This window comes from Gopherus flavomarginatus, chromosome 7 (genome assembly GCF_025201925.1).
Source record: "Gopherus flavomarginatus isolate rGopFla2 chromosome 7, rGopFla2.mat.asm, whole genome shotgun sequence".
In the NCBI taxonomy this organism is placed as follows: Eukaryota; Metazoa; Chordata; order Testudines; family Testudinidae; genus Gopherus; species Gopherus flavomarginatus.
In genome coordinates, this window is record NC_066623.1 from 38,412,797 (window position 1) to 38,428,266 (window position 15,470).

Consider the following 15,470-nt stretch of genomic DNA (forward strand, 5'->3'; position numbering starts at 1 on the left):
CCCATCCAGGTCCCACTGTCCTTCATTTACCTTCTCTACTCCCCCAGTGGTTGCATTCAGGGGAGTTTTCTGGGGAAATTGCCTCTTGGCGGAGGCTTGGTTCTTCTTTCTCCCTGTCCCTTGTCAGAGAGGACAGTCTGGCTGGAACAGAAGTCAGCCTCTAGCCCCTGGATAGGGCTTTACAGGCTCAGTTTCTGAAAATCTATTGCCCCTTTGTGGTGTTTACCTCCTACACCTCTTCCTGGGGTGTGTTACTTGGCTGTTAGTTGAGGTGGCTCCGGAAGCAGTGTGGTCCACATGGCTTTCTTGTCCTCACCTGGACTGCTTCTGTAACTCACAGTCTCTGCGTAGAGCTGCTTTCTTCCTGGTCATCACCCCTTCCTATGGTAGACTTATCCTTATAAAGAGCCTCCTCCTCGAGGAGGAACAAGCTGTGCAGGTGTACCTTGTTAGTACAGTACAGGCCCAGAGTAGCTCCTTAGCTTCCTCCCAGCCAGTGAGAAGGCATGTCCCTTCACAGGCAAGAAATGCATAAGACCAGTAGGCCCTAGACAATGGGAGGTGTATTTGCTTGGCTGACTATCCAGGTCGTCATGCAGAAACAATAAAGGTACATTTACATAGAAGGTAAACAAAGCCATCAAGCTAATAAGGGGTGGAAGAAGAAACTCAGCTATCACCAGCCGGGGAGGAACCAGCATAGTCTTCACCAGATTGCATGGAGTCTCTTCCCAGAAGGAGAAAATGGTTTGCTGGACTATAAAGACAGGGGTCTTAACCTCAGATGACAAAAAATTGAATCATCTGATAGTACACAATATTATTGTATTATAAAAGTGTATCCAATAAGGTGTTTTATGGAAGCTAATGATACACAGGTGATTAATACCATTGTAAAATGCAGGCATTAACACTATATGAGGAATTATGAATATTCACTGATCTTATGCTTTAAATTGTGTGTCCAACAAAAGGAGAAACAGGTTTTCTCCAAGACAGGAGGGAAGGCAGCTGTCTCCCTGTCTCCAGTGAAATTAAGCAAGGTGTGACCAAAAACAACTGAATCCCTATTTACATATGAATCCTCAGTGGCACGGGAAGTCCACAGGAAGAGAAGAACAGCATGAGGTCATCCAGAGTCTGGGAACAAAACTGACAGGCACAAGGGGCCAGACCTCTTGCAAGCTGAGAACAATGGGTCCTTCATCAAGGGGGTTGAAGTCTCTGGGAACTGAATGTATGTAAAACTTGCTTAGGCAAAAACCTTTCACCTAAGAAAACAAAGAAAACCAGCACCTTGTACTTCTGTGGAAAGACCTGACTGAGCGAAAGTCAGCCATGGCTAGAAAGAAGAAAGATTGATAAGAAATCTACCTTGACCCAAGAAAGTAGCTTGTTAAGGGTCTTAGCCACTAGAAAGCATATTACTCTTATTTGAAGTGATTGTTAGCTCCAGTTAAAGTAAGAAGTTGTGCTTTTGTCTCTTTAGAGGAAGAACAACCTTATTAATTCTCTGAGTGTTCCAGGAAAGGGCTGGACACTTCTGGGCAGATGGTTTGGGGGAAATTCAGGACAGGGTGTGTGTTGGGGGTCACCCTGCAGGTATAACAAAGGCTGGTGGAGACTTCAGTAGGGATGTTGTGTTGTTAGTAGACCTCTGTGTTCAGAAGTGCTAAACCAGGGCTGCGTGGCATAGAGACACTCAGGGAACTGCATGCTCCTCTGCTGACTCTTGATGACCCAACTGTGAACCACAGTAGCAAAGCATTTAAGGCACCCAGTTATAGGGTAGGTGTTAACACAAGCTCTCACTGGTCTGGACTGCACCCAGAAACCTGACAAATATAACAGTAGTTCACTTGTGAAAATGTTTCTAACTTGTTTGAATCATAAGATCTTCAGAATGATTAGACCCCAAAACTCCTGATTTTCTTTGTTTTGTTTCCGTTGTTGAGTAGAAGTGTTTTTTGGATATTTTGAGGGACATAGTAGAAAACTTACAAAGATATAAATAAAAACGTGAAACAGCTTGTTCTATATCACACAATCTAGGAAGGAAGGAAGTTGATTGGGATTCATTAAAGCAGAGTTATAGAAAAAAGCCAAAAAACTGCTGTGGGAGGGGTTCAGATGGAAATAAAGAGGAAGTGTTTGACTAACTATGTCACTATACCAGGAAATTTAGAGAAACTTAGAACTGAAAAATTATGTCCTACTTAAAGGAGAATTTTTAAGTGAATTAATATTTATGTTTTGTATTGGCTAGAGCAAAGTTCAGCTATCTGTTGCTAGCTATGGGTGGAAGGTGGGTAGAGGGGAGGGTGGAGGAGATAGAATCAAGATAAAAAAAATTGGTCTAAAACCATGCACTTTATGCTGGGTGGACAAATGCTCTGTGCAGGGTTGTGTGGGCCTTGAAGTGGATGGATGCACAATTTTGTTTCTTTTTTCACTCTCTGTCTCCTCAGCCCCTTTGCTGTTGACTGTGGCTACATCCTGGGTCATATTCAGAACAGTATGCCCATGTATTGAGAGCAAGGTTGAAAATAATTTTAAAATGTTTTTACATATAAACTCATTACTGACTTCTGGCATGAATTGTGGAGAATAGGCAATGAGGGGAAATGTGGAAGAATAGAATGCTGGAAGAAGCTATGAGGGACAGACAATGATTGGGAGGGACTTGGACTGGGGTTAGGGGTCTGGGTAGCAAGGAGCTGTATTACTGGTCTTGGAAAGTGAAAGTCTTGGATAGGAAGAAAGAGGAGGTACATGAATGAGGCAGGATATTGAGAGAAAATGGAAGGAGAATGAAGTAATTATAAGGTGCTAGGCATAAGGAAGAGAAGAGCAGAGTATTCAGGAAGCAATGTAGGATGGGTCAGCATACTGGGATGCATAGAGAGGGACAGGGATTTACCCTTTGTTTCCTATCTTTTAACTGGAGTGCCTGGGAATGCATTCAGGATCATCTAATAACCCTTAATTTAATGACAAGCCTTTTGTTATCTTAATCACCCTGCCTCTGTTTATAAGCAATCTTCCTGCCCCAAAGGCAGAAGTTGTTAGCAGCACAGAACTCATCATATTCCACACTCAAGCTCTGGCTCCTGGGTACTGAGCAATGATTTTTTTTTCTGTGGGTGCTTGAGCCCTGGAGCACCCATGGATCGATGCCTATGCCCAGACCCGTGGTTGAGAACTACTGCCTTAAATTTCACACCAAAGACACTTGTAGCTAAGCCTATAATACATTATATAAAGATTTATTACATAGGAAAAGGAAACAAAGGAGTTATTTACAAGATTAAAGCAGATAAACAAATTAATTACAGTCCTACATTTCAAAAGTTAATAGACAACTCTATAATAATCAAATCCTATGTGTCATTTAGGGCTAACCAAGGCTAAGCACTGGGGATCTCTTGCTTATTCCTAGAAAAGCCTTGCACACCAGAGGCCAAGCAGCACAAAGATAATCATTTCCTTTTGTGGGGGGTGGGGTTTATTCCCCTCCTGGAAGGTATTCTGAGCTGCAAACTCAGTTCATTGGAGGAGTCCACTTGTATGACACATATTGACAGGAAGGAGGACAGAGCAACAAATGTTTTTTGTCCTCTTGCTAATGGTACATAATGAAATTCCAGTTGCAATGTCCACAATAGTCTGTTTGATATTGATGAACCTTTCTTTTTGAGAAGGGTTTAAGAATTTTAGTTGAAGGTCAACCCTTCACATTAAATGATCTCTCTCTCTTATCTGGTGATTTACACAGTCTCAGAGGCTCACAATACAGCTGCTCAAATATTACATTATTATAGAATCATAGAAGTATAGGACTGGAAGTAAGCTCAAGAGATCTTCTAGTCCTTGAACTCAAGGCAGGATTAAGTATTATCTAGACCATCCCTTAATGATGTTTGTCTAACCTATTCTTAAAAATTTCCAGTGACAGAGGTTTCACAACCTCCCTATGCAATTTAGTCTTGTGCTTAACTACCCTGACAGTTAGGAAGTTTTTCCTAATGAACAACCTAAATCCTAGATTTGGAAAGGTTTGGACCCAACCCAAAAGCAGGAGATATTGGTCCTCTTGAAATACCTTAGGCAGGTTTAGCATCCCAGACTATGGCACAACATTCCCTCTTGATGACATCATAGTTCTGTTACGTGTGGGTCAGTTTTTTACTTAAAAAGGCAATGGGGTCACTGTTGTCCCCAACCCAGCCTGCATTAGCAGTGCACATAACCCAATATCAAAAATATCAGTGCACAGCGCAAGGTTTGCTGAAATGAGGGATAACTTAAACTGGCAAAGCCTCTTTTATGCCCTTGAAGCTTTTCTCACAGGCCTCAGTCCATATCACCCAGTATGGTTTTCCCTTTTTTATAAGGTCTGGTTACGAGGCCACAATGTTGCTAAACCTCTTTAGAAACCTCTGATAATCACTCGCCATAACAATAAAGCTATTTCTTGGTTCATGGGCTAAGCTTGATTCTTGGACCTAATCTCTGGTTCACGGGGCAGGTCAATTCCCAATGGCTTTACTTTTAGAGGAGCAGGGTGAACAAACCCACTGCCCATCCTGTATCCTAAATTAGGTAGGTCTGCTGCCTCCATCTTACATTTGGACACCTTGACAGTGAGCTTGGCCTCTAAGCCTCTCCAATGCAATTCCCACATGGTTCAGGTAGCCTTTCTATGTGTCACTTAAAATAGCCAAGTCACCTACATAGGCCTGGGCCATGGTCTGTAAACCCTGAAGGACCTCATTGATAAGCCTCTGAAAGGAAACCCCTGAATTAATTAATCTGGAAGGTATAACCTCTTACACTGATATAGGCCAACTTCTCTATGAAAACTGACTTTTCCTGGGCATCAGAATTTAAGGGAATTTCTCAATACCCTTGAGTTAAATCCAGAGTACTCCTTCATAGATCCACTAGGTCCTCTATCTCAGGTATGGAGTAAGGATCAGGTTGGGTGATGGCATTTACCCTTCTAAAATCCACACAAACTCTCATCATTTTATTCCTCTTGGATACCATTACAATAGGAGATGCCCAGGGGATTTTTGATTTAGTATTCACTCCCATGTCTAGAATACTCTTTGCATTTCTACTTTAGCATGGTATGCTCTGAAAGGGGCATGGAGTGGCCCTGTAGTTTCTATGGAGTGCACAGTGCTGTTAGTTAAACCTGGAAGGTTTGAAAATACCTGCCTGAGGTATTTCAGGAGGACCAATATCTCCTACTTTTGGGTTGGGTCCAAACCTTTCCAAATCTGAATGCTCTCCAGAGGAGTCTGTTCCTTACTCTCCCTGACCAAATAATTTAACAGGGCAGTAAATGGTCCCTCATCATCCCAACAAATCATATTCACTGCCATCTCACTTTTGTGTTAAGTTTTCAATCTATTGACATGTACTGTTTACACAGCTTCCGTGCCTTGCAGTTTCATTGCATCATAAGTGATCTCATTCACTCTCTCTATCATATTGAAAGGTCCCTCACAACAATCCTGTATCTTTTTTTTTTCCTTACAGGAATCAACACTAACAGAAAGTCACCTATATAAAAATACTTTTCTCAAGCATGTCTGTCATACCATGCTTTCTGAGACACCTAATTCATTTCAAGGTTTTGATGCAATAAGTCCTTCACAGGCCTTAAATTCTCTTTAAAATGAGTGACATACTCTGCTATAGGTTGTCCTGACTCTTCTGTTCTACCCCCGCCCCCAGCACCTCGAATTAAATCTAAAGGTCGCCTCATCTATATTCCATAAAGGAGATCAAAGGGGGCAAACCCTGTAGACTCTTGGGGTACACACCTGTACATGAATAACAAATAAGAGAGCAACACATCCTAGTCATTCCCTCACAAGTCAGCAACATCCTCAGTGTAGACTTCAGAGTTCCATTGAATCTTTCTAGTGGACCGTTAGTTTCTGGATGATGTGGGTGGCCTTTATATGCCTCACTCCACACAACTCTCATAACTTTTTTAAAACTATAAACATGATATTTTCACCATGGTCTGATAAGATTTCCCCACTCAGTTAAAAATGGTAATTAGGGCAATAGCCATAGTTTCAGCTTCTATATATCTCCATGAATGGGTAGGAGTCCCATAATATCTACAGACATTCTGCCAAACACCTTCTTAATGATGGGCAACAGCATCCCATTAATCTCTTATGCTTTTGACATAAGACACAACCCTTACAGTAATTTTGAACTATCTCAAACATGTGAGATCAATAGAAATTCTGCTTGAGCCTCCCACTGGTTCTCTCTACTCCTAAGTGTAGTGCAAAGGGACAATAATGAGCTACCTGCAGCAGTTCTGTCCTGCACTTATCAGGAATGATCACATGCTTGTAAATATCACAAGGGCATCTCTTTTTTCCTGTAGGAACATCCCTGTACAACAAAATTCCTTCTAAGAAAAAGTTACCCTTTCCTTCTCCAGGAGGTGTATTATCCTGAGCTACATTTCTCTCCTTGTGCAGAGAAGGATCTGCCTGTTGAGCTTCAATACATTGCATTTGCATCTCACTTAAGTTAAAATGAGACTCTGGCAAAGCAATGGAATCTCCAAACCCTCCTCAGGTTACTCTGAGCCGTCTCTCTCAAATTGACAAAGGACTGAGTGCATTTCTCCCTGCCCTCACAGCCCTCCTTGCAAGCCAGGAGAGGCAGACCCATGATCTTTCTGGTTAAGAGTTATATTAACCTGCTTAGACATGAATAAAATATCATTATCTATTAAAACATCAGTGGGAAGTAGATTCCTAATGCCCACTATAATGTCTCTGTTAAAATCCTTGCACTTGAGGTAGACCTTAGCCAAAGGCAGAGTTATAGTTAATTCAGCCAAAGCTAATATATTTAAGCTTTTACCAGGAAGTCTGTCTTTCTTCCTTACCAAACTTTGCTTGACCAAAGTACTTTGGGATGCTATGTACCTCCAGTCCTTACAATCTATGCCATTTATCTTAGCATTTTTAATAAGTTCCTCACTACGCAACCAAGATTCAGTCCAAATATAGTTCATTAGGGTTTCCTCCTGCGCCACTGCTGCCTCTGGAGCAACGGTAGTGTCATTCACTATGGCAGGTGAGGGTGTGAGTTATGAGGTTACCTTAAGTTTTGGGAAATTTGGTTTCATATAGCCAGGAACCCCACAGTGATGTTAGATTACTTGCCTTCCCTCTAGGTAGGGGGATTTAAACCCTTTGCTCCCTTGGAGCTTTTTAAATAAAAATTGGGGTTAGGTTTATTTCCAGTATCATCTTCTCTCTTAACCTGGGTAACATGGGGATTTTCCCTCCCGTCAGATTTGTACCCTGCTCCTCTATGGGCCCTTGATTCAACATGTTCATCGGCAATTTCTGTAGTCTCTAAAACTGTGAATTTTTTTTTGTCACAGATGGTTTCCTTTACGTCAACCTTAGCTACTCATAACAATTGCTCCTGGACCATCAGATCAAATAGTTTTCCATCATCACCTTCAGCCCCTGCCCCCATTACCATTTTTTCATAAAATTACACATTTTATGTACACATTCAAAATGAGTGACATTGCGAAACATTCTGAGGTTTCTATATTTCAGTTGATAGGATTGAGGGTAATCTTAAATCTTTTCAATACATTTTGTTTAAATTTCTTGTACACCTCAGCATCACCTGCTCCATATCATTAAAACATATCTCACTTTCCCAGTTAATCTGGTTAAGAGGATAGGCATATGCTTGTCCTCTGAAATATTGTGCATCCTGCATAGTCTCTCGAAGGTGGATAGGAAAGTTTCTATACAGTCAGCCTTTATAAATTCGGCAAACTTTGTCCCACTCACTTGTGTTGTGGGTGGGAATACTCACTGGATGGGAAAGCCCATTTTGCTACTCCAGTATTTTGAGTAGCATTGCTTGAGTTTTTATCAGCTTCCTGTGTACCCTCTTGTCATAAACAGATAAGAAAAGTTAATAGCGCAGAAGTACTTTATATCTCTTTGACTGTAAAGGGTTAACAAGTTCAGTAAGCCTGGCTGTCACCTGACCAGAGGACCAATCAGAGGACAGGATACTTTCAAATCTTGAGGGAGAGAAGTTTTTGTGCTGTGCTGTTAGTTTTGGTTGTTGTTCACTATGGGGGCTCAGAGGGATCAGACGTGCAACCAGCTTTCTCTCCAATCTCTCCAATACAGGCTCTTATAAGTTCAGACTAGTGAGTACTATGTAGATAAAGCGAGTTAGGCTTATGGTTGTTTTCTTTATTTGCAAATGTGTATTTGGTTGGAAGAAGTTCAAATATGTATTTGGCTGAAAGGACTTCAAATTGGTATTTGGCTGAAAAGATTTTAATTTGTACTTGTATACTTAGGCTGGGAGGGTGTTCCCAGTGTCTATAGCTGAAAGACCCTGTACCTGTTCCGTCTTAAATTTACAAAGGTAATTTTTACTGTTTTTTCTTTTTTTAATTAAAAGCTTTTCTTGTTTAAGAACCGAATTGTTTTTTTATTCTGGTGAGACCCCAGGGGACTGGGTCTGGATTCACCAGGGAATTGGTGGGGAGAAAGGAGGGAAGCGGGAGAGAGAGGCTGATTTCTCTCTGTGCCAGGATTACTTTCTCTCAGGAAGAGTCTGGGAGGGGGAAAGAGAAGGAGGGAGGAAGGTGAATTGTCCTCTCTGTTTTGTGATTCAAGGAGTTTGAATCACACAGTGATCTTCCAGGGTAACCCAGGGAGGGGAAGCCTGGGAGAGGCAACGGTGAGGGAAAGGGTTTACTTTCCTTGTGTTAAGATCCAGAGGGTCTGGGTCTTGGGGGTCCCCAGGCAAGGTTTTGTGGGGACCAGAGTGTACCAAGCACTGGAATTCCTGGTTGGTGGCAGCGCTACAGGTTCTAAGCTGGTAATTGAGCTTAGAGGAATTCATGCAGGTAACCCATCTTTTGGACGCTAAGGTTCAGAGTAGGGAATTAGACCATGACATGGTGTGCAGCGTGTGGGATAGATAGATAGATAGAAGTCAAAAAGCCAGTGAGGTTTTTATTTCTCTCACTGCTAGCTATCTGCAGGCAGACCGAGAGGTTTGGGTTTAGAAGCAAAAGCCAGTAGGATTTTTTCTCTCTCTTTTCTCTCTGCTAGCTGTTTGTAAGCAGGAGAGAGGGTTTTTAAAAATAAATAAACAGCCAGAAAATTTTTTCCTTTTCTCCTTTCTGGTTGTGCAGAGAGACTGCCTGAAGGCAGAGGCATTAGAGTTTAACAAGGATCTTTGTTAAACAAAGGGACTCAAGTTGTGAGTCAGCATACACCAGCAAAACACATTTGCAAATGAAAGGTTTCCTTTTGTTCTAGTTTTATTCCGGAAAGCTTGTTAGAAGGACTCCGTTGCTTAGCAACAGAGCAGGCAGCAGAGGAACAGTAATTCAGACAGTAAACCAGCAGAGGGCACCCCAACACAAGAAAACAGGAACCATGACTTCCAAGGCAAAAAGAGAGGCAGAGGCACAAATCAAAGAAGCAGACCACAGGCGACAAATGGAAAAAAAAGAAAAAGAGGTGGAGCTGAAAGAAAGGGAAGAAAACATCAGACTGGCAGCCCATAAAAGAGAACAAGAAGCCAAAGATGCAGCCCACCAACGAGAACTGGAAAAACAACAAAAACAGAGTGAAGAGAGGGAAAAAGAGAGAAAGCATGAAATGGACTTGGCACAGGCCAGGCAGGATACTCCAGCCAATCCTAACAACCCTGCGCCAATGACTGCTCCACATCACAAGAAATTTCCCACCTACAAGGCAGGTGATGACACTGAGGCCTTCTTAGAAAATTTTGAAAGAGCTTGCCTTGGGTACAGCATCTCTGAAGACCAGTACATGATAGAGCAGAGGCCACAGCTCAGTGGACCCTTAGCAGAGGTGGCAGCTGAAATGCCTAAGGAGAAAATGAACGATTATAAACTTTTTCAAACCAAGGCCAGATACAGAATGGGGATAACACCTGAACATGCCCATCGGCGGTTCAGAGCCCTAAAATGGAAACCAGATGTGTCGTTCCCCCGACACGCCTACCACATTGTAAAGAATTATGAAGCCTGGATATCAGGAACAAAGGTTAACAATCTGGATGAGCTGTACCTCCTGATACAAATGGAGCAGTTCTTAGATGGTGTTCCTGAAGAAATAGAAAGGTACATCCTAGATGGGAAGCCCAAAACGGTAACTGAGGCGGGGGAGATTGGAGCCAAATGGATGGAAGTGGCAGAAAAGAAAAGAGCTACTGTCAAGGGGAGCGACTACCCCAGGGGGCACACCGATAATAAACCCTATCACCGAGGGCAACCCAGGACCCCACCTACAACCCAAGGAAAGCCGCCGACGCCTTATTCTCTCACCTCACCAATCGCCAATAATCCACCTCGGCCCAGTGACCAGTCAGCTGGGCGATGCTTCAAGTGTAATGAACTGGGACATATAAAGGCCAACTGCCCCAAGAACCCTAACCAAGTGCAGTTCATTGCACCACCATCACACCAAAGATCTCCAGGCCCAGATGCCTCTCAAATACCCTCGGAGCGAAGGGAAATTTTGAGAGTGGGCGGAAAGAAGGTTATCGCGTGGAGAGACATGGGGGCACAAGTGTCAGCTATCCACCAATTCTTCGTCGACCCCAAATTCATCAACCCAAAGGCTCAAGTGACAATTTTCCCCTTCATGTCCCAAGTGGTAAACTTGCCTACAGCTAAACTGCCTGTCCAGTACAAAGGCTGGTCAGGAATGTGGACATTTGCAGTCTACGACAATTATCACATCTCCATGCTACTGGGGGAAGACTTGGCCAATCAGGTAAAGTGGGCCAAGAGGGTGGGAATGGTTTCACGCAGCCAAGCCAGGCAAGCTTCCAGACCCATCCCTGTTCCTGAGCCGTCCACAGGGGCCCCGTCTGTGTTAGCAGAGATCCAGACAGAGGTAGTGGACCCGGATCCCCTGCCAACAACTGCAACAGCCACAGTACTTCCAGTCCCAGACCCGGACCTGGAAACGCAACCAGCACCAGAACCACTGCCAGCACTGATGCCAGCGCTTGCAAACACATCTTCAACCCCAACACCAGAGGGTGCCAGCGAGTCTGAACTGGCAGAAACAGCAGACAACCATACCCAAGAGGCTCAGCCAGAGCCTGAAATACCACCTGGTGCACCAGCGGAGAGCGGTTCACCAGCCACGAAAACAACCTCATCACCTACATCACTTCCAGAGGGACCAAGCCCAAGTCCACAGTCTAAGGAAGAACTGGTGTCTCCAGCCTCCAGGAAACAGTTCCAGACTGAGCAGGAAGCAGATGACAGCCTTCAGAAAGCTTGGGTGGCGGCACGGAGCACCCCACCGCCTCTCAGCTCTTCTAATCGATCCCGGTTTGTTATAGAACAAGGGCTTTTATATCAGGAGACTCTTTCTGGTGGACACCGGGAAGACTGGCATCCACAAAAACAGTTGGTGTTCCAACTAAGTACTGGGGGAAGCTTGGCCCATGATCATCCCAGTGGCCATGCTGGGGTGAACAGAACCAAAGACAGGTTGGGGAAGATCTTCCACTGGGAGGGGATGGGCAAGGATGTTGCCAAGTATGTCCGGTCTTGTGAGGTGTGTCAAAAAGTGGGAAAGCCCCAGGACCAGGCCACGGCCCCTCTCCAGCCACTCCCCATAATAGAGGTCCCATTTCAGCAAGTAGCTGTGGATATTCTGGGTCCTTTCTCAAAAAAGACACCCAGAGGAAAGCAGTACATATTGACTTTCGTAGATTTTGCTACCCGATGGCCAGAAACAGTAGCTCTAGGCAACACTAGGGCTAAAACTGTGTGCCAGGCCCTAACAGACATTTTTGCCAGGGTAGGTTGGCCCTCCGATATCCTTACGGATTGAGGAACTAATTTCCTGGCAGGGACCATGAAAGAACTGTGGGAAACTCATGGGGTGAATCACTTATTTGCCACCCCGTACCACGATCAAACCAATGGCCTGGTGGAAAGGTTTAATGGAACTTTGGGGGCCATGATATGTAAATTCGTGAATGAACACTCCAATGACTGGGACCTAGTGTTGCAGCAGTTGCTCTTTGCTTACAGGGCTGTACCACATCCCAGTTTAGGGTTCTCACCATTTGAGCTTGTGTATGGCCACGAGGTTAAGGGGCCATTGCAGTTGGTGAAGCAGCAATGGGAGGGGTTTACGCCTTCTCCAGGGACTAATATTCTGGACTTTGTAAGCAACCTACAAAGCATCCTCCAACACTCTTTAGCCCTTGCTAAAGAGAACCTAAAGGATGCTCAGGAAGAGCAAAAGGGTTGGTATGATAGACATACCAGAGAGCGTTCCCTCAAGGTAGGAGACCAGGTTATGGTCTTAAAGGCGCAACAGGCCCATAAAATGGAAGCATCATGCGAAGGGCCATACACGGTCCAAGAGCGCCTAGGAGCTGTTAACTACCTCATAGCATTTCCCAATTCCTCCCTAAAGCCCCGAGTGTACCACGTTAATTCTCTCAAGCCCTTTTATTACAGAGACTTACAGGTTTGTCAGTTCACAGCCCAGGGAGAAGAAGACGCTGAGTGACCTGACAGTGTCTACGATAAAGGGAAAAGTAACAGTGGCGTGGGAGAGGTGACCCTCTCCACAACCGGGAAAGGTCTGCAGTGGCAACAGATAAAGAAGTTGATGCACTCTTCTTTGAAAGTTCCCTAAAATCAACTGGTTAAAAATTGTCCTTACAATGTGAAAAATCTTGTAGTTTTACTTAATTAGTGGCATATGTAAGGATGCATGTGTTTATTGATCTGTTTATTTTAAAGTTCTAGGGAGAAATCACTCCAGTGTACTTCCACACTGTCAGCGATTTGGGGGGCGTGTCATAAACAGATAAGAAAAGTTAATAGCACAGAAGTACTTTATATCTCTTTGACTGTAAAGGGTTAACAAGTTCAGTAAGCCTGGCTGTCACCTGACCAGAGGACCAATCAGAGGACAGGATACTTTCAAATCTTGAGGGAGGGAAGTTTTTGTGCTGTGCTGTTAGTTTTGGTTGTTGTTCACTATGGGGGCTCAGAGGGATCAGACGTGCAACTAGGTTTCTCTCCAATCTCTCCAATCCAGGCTCTTATAAGTTCAGACTAGTGAGTACTAGGTAGATAAAGCGAGTTAGGCTTATGGTTGTTTTCTTTATTTGCAAATGTGTATTTGGTTGGAAGAAGTTCAAATGTATATTTGGCTGAAAGGAGTTCAAATTGGTATTTGGCTGAAAAGGTTTTAATTTGTACTTGTATACTTAGGCTGGGAAGGTGTTCCCAGTGTCTATAGCTGAAAGACCCTGTACCTGTTCCGTCTTAAATTTACAAAGGTAATTTTTACTGTTTTTTCTTTTTTTAATTAAAAGCTTTTCTTGTTTAAGAACCGAATTGTTTTTTTATTCTGGTGAGACCCCAGGGGACTGGGTCTGGATTCACCAGGGAATTGGTGGGGAGAAAGGAGGGAAGCGGGAGAGAGAGGCTGATTTCTCTCTGTGCCAGGATTACTTTCTCTCAGGAAGAGTCTGGGAGGGGGAAAGAGAAGGAGGGAGGAAGGTGAATTGTCCTCTCTGTTTTGTGATTCAAGGAGTTTGAATCACACAGTGATCTTCCAGGGTAACCCAGGGAGGGGAAGCCTGGGAGAGGCAACGGTGAGGGAAAGGGTTTACCTTCCTTGTGTTAAGATCCAGAGAGTCTGGGTCTTGGGGGTCCCCAGGCAAGGTTTTGTGGGGACAAGAGTGTACCAGGCACTGGAATTCCTGGTTGGTGGCAGCGCTACAGGTTCTAAGCTGGTAATTGAGCTTAGAGGAATTCATGCTGGTACCCCATCTTTTGGGCGCTGAGGTTCAGAGTGGGGAATTAGACCATGACACCTCTATTATCGTGCCTCCATGGGTCACAACTGAGAATATCAAATTCATGACTAACTGCTGAGAAAAAGGGCAGACACACCCCAAAACTGGAGGTTATTCTCCCATGAGATACACCAAACCAGCAACAAAATTAAATTTCTGTTTCACCACACTGGGTAACAAGAAGTCAGAAAAGCAGTTTCCTTAGGCATTCCAGTCCTTGTATCACCACCAAAAACACTAGACTTCAAGATTAGTGGTTCTTTAAAACTAATTTCATCAAATAAAAGATTCTTCTGATCCCAAAGGACCAGCCGTACACCTAGGTCAATATATAACTTAGATCTTAATCATGCTGTTGCCAGTCTTTTAGTATCTAAGATCTAAAGGTTAATTGATAAAAAGAAAGAAAACTGAGCATTAAAATTGGTTAAGGAATCAAATACATACAATAATTGCACAGTTCTTGGTTCAGACTTGTAGCAGTGATGGAATAAACTGCTGGCTTAAGACAAGTCTCTGGTTGCTTCCAAATAATTGGTAGGTCCTCAGTACTTTGGTTAGAATGATCCCATTAGTATAAGTTCATAGTCCAGAGGTTTGAGCAGGAAAGAGACAAAATGGAGGGCTTTCCAGGACTTTTATAGTTTCTGCCATGTGGAGGGAAATCCATTGTTCCATTGTTTCAGCACAGCTAGTAGAAAATTACAGGTAGCAAGATGATGTTTGAAGTCACATGGGCAAGTCACATGTCCATGCACGATTTTGCTTAATCATAGTAGAGGCCATTACCTATACTCTAGTTCACATTAAAGTCAAACAGGTGTGGATGGGCATCTTCCATAGTCCATTGTGAGTTAAGTGTCCCTTGATCGGCCACTTAAATTGAATAGTCCCTTCAAGATGTGCAGGATAAATATCTTGTGGGCATTAGCACAGGAGCAAACATATTTGAAAGGCAGGTTGCGACAGACCCAAACCAGTGGGGTACTGGAGTCTGGTAGAGGGCAAATATATTGGTCACTGGATGAGTAGTTTTCTGTTCTCTGAGTGACCAGAGCAGGGGCTGCACTAGAGTAATCAGGAAGTTGCTAGAACCAATTAAGGCAGATAGGCTGATTAGAACACCTGCAGCCAATCAAGGCAGGCTAATCAGGGCACCTGGGTTTAAAAAGGAGCTCACTTCAGTTTGTGGTTGGCGTGTGAGGAGCTGGGAGCAAGAGGCGCAAGGAGCTGAGAGTGAGAGGGTGTGCTGCTGGATGACTAAGGAGTACAAGCGTTATCAGAGACCAGGAGGAAGGTCCTGTGGTGAGAATAAAGAAGGTGTTTGGAGGAGGCCATGGGGAAGTAGCCCAGGGAGTTGTAGCTGTCATGCAGCTGTTACAGGAGGCACTATAGACAGCTGCAATCCACAGGGCCCTAGGCTGGAACCCGGAGTAGAGGGCGGGCCCGGGTTCCCCCCAAACCTCTCAACTCCTGATCAGACACAGGAGGAATTGACCCAGACTGTGGGTTCCACCAGAGGGGAAGATCACTAAGGTGTGCAAATCAGC

The 15,470-nt window shown here is 43.9% G+C and overlaps 2 protein-coding genes across 5 annotated transcripts in view; both read left to right on the forward strand.

The window, feature by feature from the left end:
• The window catches only part of LOC127055198 (protocadherin gamma-A12-like), a 31,683-nt gene extending 31,148 nt beyond the window's left edge, over positions 1-535 (forward strand). The window contains exon 3 of the mRNA XM_050961910.1: positions 341-535. Within this exon, the coding sequence (XP_050817867.1) occupies positions 341-535 (195 nt within the window). The remainder of the gene's footprint in view (positions 1-340) is intronic.
• Positions 1-15,470, forward strand: part of LOC127055754 (protocadherin gamma-C5-like) — a 342,247-nt gene that overhangs the window by 82,548 nt on the left and 244,229 nt on the right. The gene's annotated exons all lie outside the window — the stretch shown is intronic.